A 12,345-nucleotide genomic window follows, 5' to 3' on the forward strand; every position below is an offset into this window, starting at 1 on the left:
CCATCCTTCCTACTACTACGGTGGTGAAGGTGGGTTGGTTTGAAATGCAGCATTGTTCTGTCATGGGGCAGGGTTCGGCTCCTCGAAAGGCCAGCCAACACCTCATGGAAAATTATACCCAGTAGGAGCAATTCTGCTCATATCTCCCGTGCATTCCTCTCCTCGTCATTCTACTGGGGACACAGTTTCACAGCAGCTGTCACAAGAAGAGGGTTATTGCTGCTTCTGGTGGGCACCAAGAGCTGTGTCTGAGTAATGCAGTCACAACGAGTCAGAAATGAGACCTGTGCACGTAACAGCTGATACCCATGCTGCTTAGCTGTGCCTGAATCTCGCTTCCGTTCAGTTGTCCACCTCTTAAAGGCAAACTGCAGTGATTCGCTCCAGTACATTCAGAGAGCTAGGTATTTATTCTGGAAGGAGATGAGTGAAATGGGAGTTTAGATCTTTTTGGAAACAGACCCCATTGAATTCTCTTCCTAACCAGGCTCAGGGGTGATGTGATATATGAATCCTTTAACACATTTCTAAGGTGTATGCCTGCTTGGCACTGGCTGCGGTATAAACCCTGTATTACGGTGCAGCTTCCTTTATAAGCCCCGGGTGTTCGCCGTGTGCTGCATCTTTGATATTCAGGCCACTTACTGAGGTGCTAAATTTGAGGCACCCAGCTTTGGCTGAAATTTCCTGGAGTCCCATGGAAGGTTTAAATAAGTCTCCTGTAATTTATATTCTGAAGGATGGTTCCCCTTCCAGCCCCAGTTCATGGCTCTATGAACTCTTCCTCAGCTGTGCACATAAAGCGCCACTCTGAGAAGAACCTTTTCAGACTGGCTCACAAATCCGTGCCTTCTGCCGGAGAGGTTGTGCAAAGCATTAAGGGGCAGAGGGAAGGGTGATAGGCTTGTGCAAAAAGTTTGTTTTGGCTTTTAAAGTCAGAGATGCTTTAGGCTGTAATAATAATCCCTAGGTTTTCCTTTTCCCTAGACTGCAGGTATGTGACATGCGCACTCCAGCGGTCCTGCTGAGCTGAATGATAATGATTCGCATTTCCTGCTTGTGCAGAAGTTAAATACAGCTTTAACGTGACTCTAATTCTCTCCCAACACAAAGATTTTGGGTAAATCTCGCTGCTTCGGTTTCCACTGTGGCCCTTTCTCCTTTAAACAGGTGGAGGGACAAGGCATTTTTCCCTGCCACCTGCCGGCCAAGCACCAGGAGGTACTGTGTTCTCAGCCTGGAGGTGCCTTCTGCTGTTTCCATTGTTCGTTGCAAAGGGAAAGCAGGCCAGCTTCTTCAAAAGCTCCAGCCTGTGAGCACCAATGGCAATAGGGGGACAGAGTTAGACAGAAAATGCTGTCAGGGAATACTGCGTCTTGTGTTCACTGCCTCGGACCATCTCCCTAGACCATCTCCTTGGGTGCACTAGCAGTGTATGGACACAATACTTTATACATATGCATATCAATTAAAGGATGCTATCAAAATAAAGTACAGCGTTGCTAGAGTTGCTGGCTTTCGAAGGGGAGAGGTTCATATTTTGGTATTGGGTTGATGAGTCTGTTTCTGACACTCTATGTAGAATCTTCGTGACTTACCTAAAATAAGGCACAATTTTTTAACAATGAGAGTAATTAACCGTTAGACCAATTTACTGTGGGCTGCGGGGCATTCTCCATCACTTGTGGTCTGGATTTAAAGACTGGATATCTTGTAAGAGAGATGCTCTAGCTCAGCCAGAAGTTATGGACTTGGTGCAGAGATTATGCAGGGTGGATCTCTGGCTTGCAAGATGGAGGAGGTCAGACTAGATGATCGTGATGGTCCCTCGAGGTGTTGGAATCTGAATGTTGCCCTGGCCACTAGCTGACAAAGGGGTTGTTTATGCTAGTGGCTTTTTACCTGGAGTTAACCAATTTACCTGGTAACTTGAGTTACCTCTCTCACATTTGTACCTGCTCATTTGGCGTGTGGGAGCCCAGAACAAGCAGTTGTGGAGTGACCAGGGTCATGTTGATGTGGTGGGTGACTCGTGTTAATTAGCAAACAGTTACCTGGTGGAACAAGCTGTTGTGGAGTGGCCAGGGTCCCTCCTGCTGACATGGTGGGTGACTCCTGTTAATTAGCAATCCGTTAACTGGAGTTTAAAAAACTCTTTGATGTACCCAGAGGGGAGAAGGCTAGAGGCAGCCCTGGCTTCCCATGGCTGACATCTGCAGGCGCTGAGCTCAGCTTTGTGGGACAGGAGACGGAGGGGGCCCGGACTTCCAGTCCAATGCCAGGGAGGCTGTGGCTAGCAAGAGGCAACTATAAACTGAGGACACTGGCCACGATTTTCCAAAGTGACTGGCGATTTTGGGAGCCTACTGGAGACACCTTAAAAGCACCTGTCTTCCAAAAAGTGCTGAGTGCCCTCTCTGGGAATCAGGCCTCTTTCAGGCATTTCTAGCTGGACACCTAAAATCACTAGTCACTTGGGAAAACCTTGGCCACTGCTAGTCACATGTGTGAATATTGCTACCCCCTGTTGCCGTAGGCAGCGCAAGGGTCAACGCTGCTCTGTATTCCCATCTGTCTCTTCTCTTTCTAAATATATACGTCATTTAATGACAACTCCCCTCTTGCTCTGACGGTTACTAGCCAGGAGACGTCTGCTACGTGTCTGCCCTGGGGAGATGAGTGCCCAACAAACAGGCTACAGTCTCCCAGCCCGGAGAGGTCAAGGTCATCGCACGGGTCTGTCATCCATGCATCATGCGTGCCACAGATGGGGAGCACGGGGCGTGGGTTGGGCTGAGATAGAGGGCACCCAGCATTCTGTGCCCACCTGTAACAGATAACTGAGTGGTGTAAATAACAATGCACCCTGAGATGGAGATCTCTGGACAATAGGGATTGCTTCCTCCTTACAACCTTTAGGGCACCAGACACCCCAGCTGGGGTGGGAAGGAGTTAGGCCATGCCCTGTCCCCAGTGCTCCTGGACCACGCAAAGCTGGGGGGAAGATGCTGCACTGCGGGAAGGAATCTAGCAGCAGGTGAGGAATTCTGCCTCCGCCAAAACTCCTTCAGGGGCAATGTGACTCTGAACTGTCCCAAGCCAGGACAGTGAGAGAACAGCTTTTGAGTGGCCTGGAAATTAGCAGAGCCTGCTAGGCTGGTCACACGTGAGCATTAGGCCGCACTACAGTTGTTCTAAACCAGATCGGTGCCATGGCTTGGGAGTGATGTGTGTGGACATCCCCGACCCCCATTCAGGAAAAACAGGAAATTTCGCCGTCAGAACTGTAGTAAATCTAGAACTTGGACTGAGAATCTGCCGCCCTTCAGATAAATGATTTTCCAAGCCCTGTTGATGGTGAAGGTTCCACTATCAGCCCCAGCTGTGCAGCATTCCCTTCCCCAGCTTTAGGCCGGCAGGCAAGTTTCCCGTATCTTAGCCTTCCATCTCAGAGTACGTCACCTGCCATCGCTGATTTCCCCCTTCCTTCCCCCTCTGCGGGATGAAAACATTGTTATTACTTGAGATCTACTGATTAAAAGAGCTGTGGTGAGAGCGAAGAATTGTTATCCCCATTGTACGGGTGGGGAAACTGAGGCACGGAGCAAGAGCTGTGACTTGCCTGAGGTGACACAATGGGTCAGGCTGGAATGGAGCCCGGGAATCCTGTGCTCTAGCCACTTGGTCGCTCGCGTTGGAATCATGTAACTAAATCCATTTTGTGCATTAGTTGGGCACCATCTCGGGGCTCTGTAAGGGCCCTGTATCGATGTGAGGAGACTAGGGTCCTGCCCTTGCCGTTTCCTGAGATTTGCACTCAAATCCAGCTCAGTCCCATGGAAATGGCTGGCCCTGGGGTTTAACCCAGCGTCGTGCTGCCCTGCTCCTCCGGCTGCAGAAGGGGAACCGCTCCCTCCCTAGGGTGGTGTTCCTCTGAGGCGCGGGATGGGGAGGCTGTGGCTAAGTGAAAGTTGTTTGCAGTCAGATGTTACACACAAGGAAAAGACCCCAGCGCGATGGGACTAGACAGACCCCTGGGGGCAGTGCTGGCCGTTCCTAGTGTATCATCGAGCAAAAACTAATCCTCTGCTGTAACTGGAGCCTTGGGCTAAGTAAAGGGACTGGGTGTTCAAAGGAGCTCCCTTCTGCTCTCTGAGGTGATTCCCTGCATGGATCTGCTCCGCAGAGGCTGCATGTAAACCTTTGCAACCCAATGCTCAGTGTATTACACGTCCCCAATACACAGAGGGTACGAGTCTGTTACAGCACCAGCTATGGAGTCCAGCTTTTTAGCTGCAGCTGCAGAGACTCCTGCGTTCAGTTCTGGAGGTGCCCAGTTCCATCCCCAATGGGTTGGCCGTGAGGAAGGCTGTTGGGCTTGGGCCTTCTAAATGGTGCTGTCCCTTGGGGAAGCTTGCCCTGGGGCTAGATAAGGGCGGACAGCCCAACTGCTGCTTGTTCTCTGCTGACTGCCGCAGGCAGCAAACTGGAGTTCTGCAGAGCCTAGCGGTCCCTTTGTTCCCATGGTGATGGTGGTGCCCCTCTGAATACCCTGGGGTGGGATTGAAGCCAGGATAGCCCCATGGGGCTCCAAGCTCATGTGCGGGTGCACCTGCAGAGTGGATCTGTGCAGGCCATCTCCCCAGAGGAGCGCAGTTATCATGGCAAGTAGCCATTCTGCTCCCACTGGGCCCCGGGGCTCCAGAGAAGCGATGGTTAGTTAGTAGCAGTAATGTGGTAATTACAGCAGTGCCTGAGGGCCCCGTTGTGCCAGGTGCTGTACAAACACAGAGCAGCAGATGTGCTTTAAGGAGAGACGCCCTGCGCCGTTCTCATCCTGGGCTGCTGTTTGCGGTGTCCTAGCTTTGGGGCTTGTGTCCCATTTTGAGATGAAGGAGCTGTGAGGTAAGGCCAAGGCTCATCTGCTATTGCACAAGACCCTCTGCTGCTGGAGGAGCAGGAAACCTCCCTCCCTCCCCACTGCGGATGTTTGCAGTCCCACGTTGCTAGTTCACGGTGAGCTAAGGGCCATGCCCAGACTTTTCTAGCAGCGCAGGGGACCTTGGTAACTTGCTGGGGGCTGTGCCAACTTCCATAAAATGCAATAGATTGAAAGTACCTTCACCTACTTATTGCAGAGATGTGGCCTGGAAAGACTACAGGTCCCAGCATGCACTGCTTCCATCCTGAGAGAACATTACATATGGGGATCTCTCCGTTCCCAGCGCCTCACCAGTCACCCGAACAACTTGTAGCTTCCAAATAGCAAGTGAATCCGAGTGTGCTGCCTTGGGGATAAAGAACTGCAGCACGCCCTGTCGCTAACTGTACAGAGACTGTTCCTTGTTACGGACCGAGGGGACAAAGATCTCCCCGTTCGCTTCTCTGCAAACCGCCTGTCCTGCTGGGGATGCTTTTAAAAATAAGAGCTTGCTAGAGAATTTGGCTTGTTCCCAGCCTGCTGCGTTTGACACCTGGGTTTGTTTGTAAGTTTCACTCGCTCCCAATGTTATTTCTCTCATCTCTTTCTGCAGGGAAGAATCTCTACACGAATGAATACGTAGCTATAAAATTGGTGAGTTTCTTTTCCTTCCCTCTGTGTGCTGTCCAGGTTAGCTAGTGTTTCAGAGCCTGGCCTTTTACTAATGGGTTAAAATGTCTCTAGCTGAACCAGTTGTTACATAGAGGCTATGTAAGATGCGTTAGGCGGTGGCTGAGAACCTAGGGCATGCAAAGCAATTAATGCAGTCACCAAGCCATGAGGTTTGGGCGTGAGAAGCGTGTGGCTCTGAAGCTCTGTTGAGTCGGGATCAGCTGGATCATGGCAACTCCAGAACTTTCCTAGTGTCCGCCACACACTAGCCATCTCTACGATTGGTACCGGAGAGTCTCAGCAGAGAGACCAAGAGTGAAAGAGCCATGGACCTTGCGTTATCCAGGTCAGGATGAGACGCACTCGGGGAGCTTCAGTATCCCCTCCTAGGTTCCCATCGGTACCTTTCCCCAGCACTGCGTTTCTTGCCATGCCACTTGGGACAAGGCTGCCTCCTGCTCAGCCTCCCCTTGCATTGGCCTAGCAGCAGAGGGAACAGGCAGCCTGTTGCTGTCTCCCTTCCTGCAGTCCCCTCCCATCACGAGGTGTCTAACAAACTCACCTGTGGAAGCTGCATTTCTCTGCTTGAGCAGCACTCCACTGTTGGGGCTGGCCCCTGCCCATATCTGGAGTGCAGGCCAGGAAGGGTAGGGGGAATGGGCCCAAGTCCACATACCCCAGAACTGGCATCGTGGGGTAGATGTGCCGAGAAGGGTAGAGAAACCTTGCATGGCAGAGCCTTCCACTCAACAGCAGGAACTCAAGTGTCCCTTTGTAGCTTAGGTGAGTGGGAGACTGGGCTGTGGGGGGATGAAAACCCCATCTGTTTGTGGAGCTAATGGAACTGCTCCTGTGTGAGGCGCTCCAGCCTCTGAGCCGGTGCTGTCCTAGCTGCACAGACACTGCCCCTCGCTGCGTCCTAATCTGAGCCTTCCCCCTCGTCCGGTGCCCCAGGCTCTAGGGGTGTAATTGGCTCTGCTCTCCCTGCTTGGCACTTTCAGGGTTCCCCAGAGGGGGTGGCTAAAGCACGGGGCATTGACCTAACTCTCCTCCCAGGGCAACTGCTGGTGAAACTCCCCAAAGCTCCAGCCGAGGGTTTTAGGAATTCTCACCCTGTGTGCCCGAGCTGTCCGGTGGCAAATCCCCATGTGCCTGGCCCCCACTTTGGGGAATGCATTGCAATAAAACCGTTTGGGCACCGAACACACTGGCTTCGAGCAGCCACGTGGACTTGCCACTAAGCCCAGGGCTTTGGGAAGGAAGCGACCGTACGGCGCAGTTTGCCAAAGACCAGAGAGGCCTTTAATGAAAGGCTGGACGGAATACAGCATCCCTGAGGTTCCTGGTGCTAAGAGAGATTCTGTCAGAGAGAGAGTCCCAGGGGCAGGTTTCCTGCTCAGTTACTCTGCCTCTTGGCCCCTGGTGCCAGAAGTGAGTGGGATTGCCAAGGTACAGATTCTCCAGCCTTTCTCCTCCCTCCCTGCCCCAAAAGCGACTGACCAGAAACAAAGTCAGAGGAGAGAGATCATCATCTCTGGCCTGGAGTCTCCATTATACCTCAGCCCCTTTGCATCACCCTGGCCTTCGTGTAACTGAGGCCTTGTGCTTTGTGGTGATGCCGGTCCCTCGTTGGGACGATTTCCTGCCGTGTCCTTTCTCTCTCACGCAGGGACCTACATTCTCTCCCTGTCTCATTCTTTGGTTTTGATTCATTTCCTGTAAATTAAGAAAATTGCCCAGTGGATCAGATGTCCACCCCTGAGGGTTGGTCTCCATTTCATGTCAACTTCCCATAAACCAGACCCCTTCTCTGCTCTGTAATGAACGTTTGGGTGAGCTGTAAAATGTGCCGCAGCCATTTGCCTTGCCTGAAGTCGGGGCATCTGAAGTAAGCAGCCCTTCCTGAGACCCTGCACGGCCCGCTCATTTGCTCACCTCCTCTCTCTTTCTCTCACTTCCCACAAGGAACCGATAAAATCCCGAGCCCCACAGCTGCATCTGGAATATCGGTTTTACAAACAGCTCGGAAATGCAGGTAAGGAGCAACAGTGCGTGCAGAGCACTGGGGAGGGGCCCAGCTGGCCTGGAAGGACAGGAGTGGGGGAGTGTGTGCAGCTCTCATTGTAACCATGACGCTGCAGCTTTGCCCTCTATCCCCAGCGTAAGCTGCTGAGGCCCATCTGCTCGGCTGCCAGAGGCAGGTTTTCCATACGCTTCTCATCTTTGATCCCCTTCGTTTTCATTTCTGTGCTAGTGTCGGGGATGCGGCTGAGCTGCCTCGGGTCATCTGGGACCCTCCTTCCCCTGCACTCCCCTTCCCAAAGAGCAGGGTGTCCTGCTCCCCAGGTGATGGGGCTGGGTGGGGGGTGTCACCCCTCCAAGCTGGGACTGACCCTGGGACTCCCGATACAGGGGAAGGTGGGAAAGTGTGTCTCAGCCAGGAGGAGAACGGTGGCCATTGAGTGCCAGCAGCCTCTGTTCCTGGGGTATGGGCGGAGTCCTGTGGGGTTCAGATCCGGCTAACGCCCTTTCGCACTGTCCCAGCTCCTTCCGGCCAGTGCCGGAGGGATGGATGGTGTTTGGATTGTCAGACAGGTCCCTGGGAAGGGTCATCTCTTTCCCCCCAAACAAACCTCAGGAATCCGGTGTGCATCATACATGGTGATTCCATCTCCCTGCGTCACAGGATCCAGAAACTAAGCTTGTCCTCCCCTCTCCGTCCCCAAGTCCTCCAACACTGGAGTAGAAGGGATTGGCTGTGAGTTGGGAGTGGGGAGCTGCAGGATGGGAGTGAGGGGTATCGCAGAGCTGGCGGGGGGGGGGGGGGGGAGTTCAGAGCTGGAATTGCAGGGGTCTGTGGGTCAGGTGGGGGGGCATCGCAGAGCTGGGGTGGGGGGAGCTCAGGGCTGGAATAGCAGGGGGCTGCGGGTCGGGAGTGAGGGGCATCGCAGAGCTGGGGGGGGCAGTTCAGAGCTGGAATAGCGGGGGGGCTGCGGGTCAGGAGTGAGGGGCATCGCAGAGCTGGGGGGGCAGGGCTGGAATAGCAGGGGGGCTGCGGGTCGGGAGTGAAGGGCATCGCAGAGCTGTCGGGGGGGAGCTCAGGGCTGGAATAGCGGGGGGCTGCGGGTCGGGAGTGAGGGGCATCGCAGAGCTGTGGGGGGGGGGGTTCAGAGCTGGAATAGCAGGGGGCTGCGGGTCAGGAGTGAGGGGCATCGCAGAGCTGTGGGGGGGGGAGTTCAGAGCTGGAATAGCGGGGGGCTGCGGGTCAGGAGTGAGGGGCATCGCAGAGCTGGGGGGCAGGGCTGGAATAGCAGGGGGGCTGCGGGTCGGGAGTGAAGGGCATCGCAGAGCTGTCGGGGGGGAGCTCAGGGCTGGAATAGCGGGGGGCTGCGGGTCGGGAGTGAGGGGCATCGCAGAGCTGTGGGGGGGGGAGTTCAGAGGTGGAATAGCAGGGGGCTGCGGGTCAGGAGTGAGGGGCATCGCAGAGCTGTGGGGGGGGGGAGTTCAGAGCTGGAATAGCGGGGGGCTGCGGGTCAGGAGTGAGGGGCATCGCAGAGCTGGGGGGCAGGGCTGGAATAGCAGGGGGGCTGCGGGTCGGGAGTGAAGGGCATCGCAGAGCTGTCGGGGAGCTCAGGGCTGGAATAGCAGGGGGGCTGCGGGTCGGGAGTGAGGGGCATCGCAGAGCTGTCGGGGGGGAGCTCAGGGCTGGAATAGCAGGGGGGCTGTGGGTCGGGAGTGAGGGGCATCGCAGAGCTGTCGGGGGGGAGCTCAGGGCTGGAATAGCGGGGGGCTGAGGGTCGGGAGTGAGGGGCATGGCAGAGCTGTGGGGGAGGGGGGCAGTTCAGAGCTGGAATAGCGGGGGGGCTGCGGGTCAGGAGTGAGGGGCATCGCAGAGCTGTCGGGGGGGAGCTCAGGGCTGGAATAGCAGGGGGGCTGCGGGTCAGGAGTGAGGGGCATCGCAGAGCTGTCGGGGGGGGGGAGCTCAGGGCTGGAATAGCAGGGGGGTTGTGGGTCGGGAGTGAAGGGCATCGCAGAGCTGTCGGGGGGGAGCTTAGGGCTGGAATAGCAGGGGGGCTGCGGGTCGCGAGTGAGGGGCATCGCAGAGCTGTGGTTGGGGGGGGAGCTCAGGGCTGGAATAGCAGGGGGGCTGTGGGTTGGGAGTGAGGGACATTGTCGTTACGCACAGGGTGCATTGCTCAATGCCTGGCTGCTATCTTTCTGGTTCCACCTTGTCGGCTGTTTTTCATAGAAACCAGCTTTCCCCCGACCCCTTGGAGCAGAGGGGCAAGTCCTGTTAACACAGCTTGTAAAAATGGCACGAGGGCCCCTAGTGAGTGCCAGGGGTGCCAACATCCATCCCGGCCCAGGTCTCGCCCCCAGCTGAGCCCAGCCTCTTCCCCTCCTCCCCGAACAGGGGCAGCTTGTGCCTCTCCGGCAGGGTGAGAGCATGCGGAGAACCCAGCCCTGCTTGGGAATAATGCAGCAGAGTAGTTGTGGGGGTGCAAGGGAGGGGCAGACTCCCCCTTGCTAACGATTCCCAATTAATGTTCTGCCCGGGGAGGGGAGGAGGTGTTTGTTGCCTCATAACCCCCGGCATTGGCTGCTATTCCAGCACTAGCCACACCTCCCTGGTACCGGGGTTACCCAGCAGCGTCCACGCCCTGGGTTCTCCAGCCCCCTGCTTTTGGCCTTCGAGGCCCCCTGGCCGTGGTGCTGCCGCTGGGCGGGAAGGGATTTTCCCGTCTGGGCTGCAGCTTGGCGCTGACTCCCCCCCGCTCGCTCTTGCAGAAGGAATTCCTCAGGTTTATTACTTTGGGCCCTGTGGGAAGTACAACGCCATGGTGCTGGAGTTGCTGGGACCCAGCCTGGAAGACCTGTTTGACCTGTGCGATCGGACCTTCACGCTCAAAACCGTCCTGATGATCGCAATCCAGTTGGTAAGCGCCGCGGCCCCCGGGCTCAGCCCGTGCGTGCGAGCAGCTGGGAAGTATGGCACGCCCTGCCGTCGAATCCCCAGTGACCAGCCCCCCCAATCCCAAAGGAGATGCCCCAGGGGCCCAGCCAGAACATACTGTGGGGGGTGAAGAGGAAGAAGGAGGCAAAAGCACCCAGTGTTTAACTCTCTTCTTGGGGGTGCAGTCAGGGTTTGGCAGGCAGCTTCCTGGCAGGAGATAAGCAGGCTGCATGTTCCGCACCAAACCGAACGGCCCTGGAGGTAGGGGAGTGACTGGGGGGATCCAGGGGGATCCGAGAGCAGGAAGGAAGTCTTAGGAGACGTGTGGGCTGATGGGAAACTCCTGCTGGGGAGCCCCATCTCAGGAAGTCTTCCCTCATTGGATGGCTGTGTTGAATTGGAGACAGTGCAGCCTAGTGGGTAGATCACTGCACCATGACTCGGGAGGCCTGGGTTTTATTCCTGGCTCCGCCGCTGGCCTGTTGGGTGTCCGTGGGCAAGTCATGTCTCTCCGTGCCTCAGTTTCCCCATCTGCAAACCAGGGATAGTGGTGCTTTATTTCTCTGTGAACCGGAGGTAGCTTCATGTTGCTCAAAACTCCCAGGTGTTGGCAGGAGTCAGCAGCAAATCCAGGCTCGGAACGCATGTGGCTGACAGACCCTGTCTGGCCTGCCCTTTGTCGGGAGGGCGCTACCGCCCACAGAGACGACACCTCCCAGCCTGCGCTGCTCCATGGAGACAGCCTCCCGCTCAGGATGGAGCATGGCATGCTGGGAACCATAGTCCTGGCAGGCTGCAGCTGGTTCTGGTTTAGGAGCACTAGGTGCGGCATGTGGCCTCCTGGTGACCTACCAGCTTGGCCCTGGGATCGCTGGAGGTTTTTCCTGGGATCTATAAAGCTCCACCCCTAAAAACAATCCCCTGCTTGGGCTTTAAAATGTAATAAGGCCAAGCTCTTATGGTGTAGCACCTTTCCTGGCTAGGTCCCAAAGCGCTTCACAGTGTGTGTGTGTTTATCCTCCTGGCCCTGGCAGGGCAGGGCTGTTAGGTGGAGAACCGAGGCACACAGACGCTCGTCCAAGGTCACTTGGGAAGGCGGTGGAAGAGCAGGGAATTGGATTCCAGGCCCCACAGGTTTAGGCTAGTGTCCTGACTGTCCTTCCTCTCCTGGAGCTGGGTGGGCGGGTGGGGATCCAACGGGCCTGGCTCTGAGAGCCAAGCAGAGTGGCTGCTGGCTTTAGTGGAGTTACCTCGATTTGAGATGGGGCGAGAACAGAATGGGGCCCAGGAGTCCGGAGTGAAAGGTTGGGCATTGTCCAGGCTAGCAGAGCAAGCCTGCCCGCGGCCTCCCGCTGATGCCTGCCCCTCCCCTCCCAGATCACTCGGATGGAGTACGTTCACACCAAAAGCCTGATCTACAGAGACGTCAAGCCGGAGAACTTCCTGGTGGGGCGGCCGGGCAGCAAGCGTCAGCACACCATCCACATCATTGACTTTGGCCTGGCCAAGGAGTACATTGACCCCGAGACCAAAAAACACATCCCCTACCGAGAGCACAAGAGCCTGACGGGAACGGCGCGATACATGAGCATCAACACACACCTCGGGAAAGGTACCATGCCCGGCCGTCGCTGGCACTGCCCGAGGGAGAGGGAGACGGGGGGTAGATAAGCCAGTGACTCCTGCACTGCCCCAGGCCCGTGTTTCCCTGGCTCTGTGCTGATAGGCAACTGGAGGTGAGGCAGGTCTGGGGGGGGAACCTGTCCTGCTCCACCGGGGTCTCGTCTTGGCCGGCGTC

The 12,345-nt window shown here is 56.0% G+C and overlaps 1 protein-coding gene across 2 annotated transcripts in view; it reads left to right on the top strand.

Moving 5' to 3' along the window:
• Positions 1–12,345, top strand: part of CSNK1G2 (casein kinase 1 gamma 2) — a 44,323-nt gene that overhangs the window by 14,680 nt on the left and 17,298 nt on the right. For both annotated transcript variants that reach the window (XM_065421922.1, XM_065421921.1), the window contains exons 2-5: positions 5,535–5,575; positions 7,559–7,628; positions 10,382–10,530; positions 11,925–12,159. In XM_065421922.1, coding sequence (XP_065277994.1) covers positions 5,535–5,575; positions 7,559–7,628; positions 10,382–10,530; positions 11,925–12,159 — 495 coding nt within the window. The remainder of the gene's footprint in view (positions 1–5,534; positions 5,576–7,558; positions 7,629–10,381; positions 10,531–11,924; positions 12,160–12,345) is intronic.

Source organism: Emys orbicularis, chromosome 24 (genome assembly GCF_028017835.1).
Source record: "Emys orbicularis isolate rEmyOrb1 chromosome 24, rEmyOrb1.hap1, whole genome shotgun sequence".
Taxonomy (NCBI): domain Eukaryota; kingdom Metazoa; phylum Chordata; order Testudines; family Emydidae; genus Emys; species Emys orbicularis.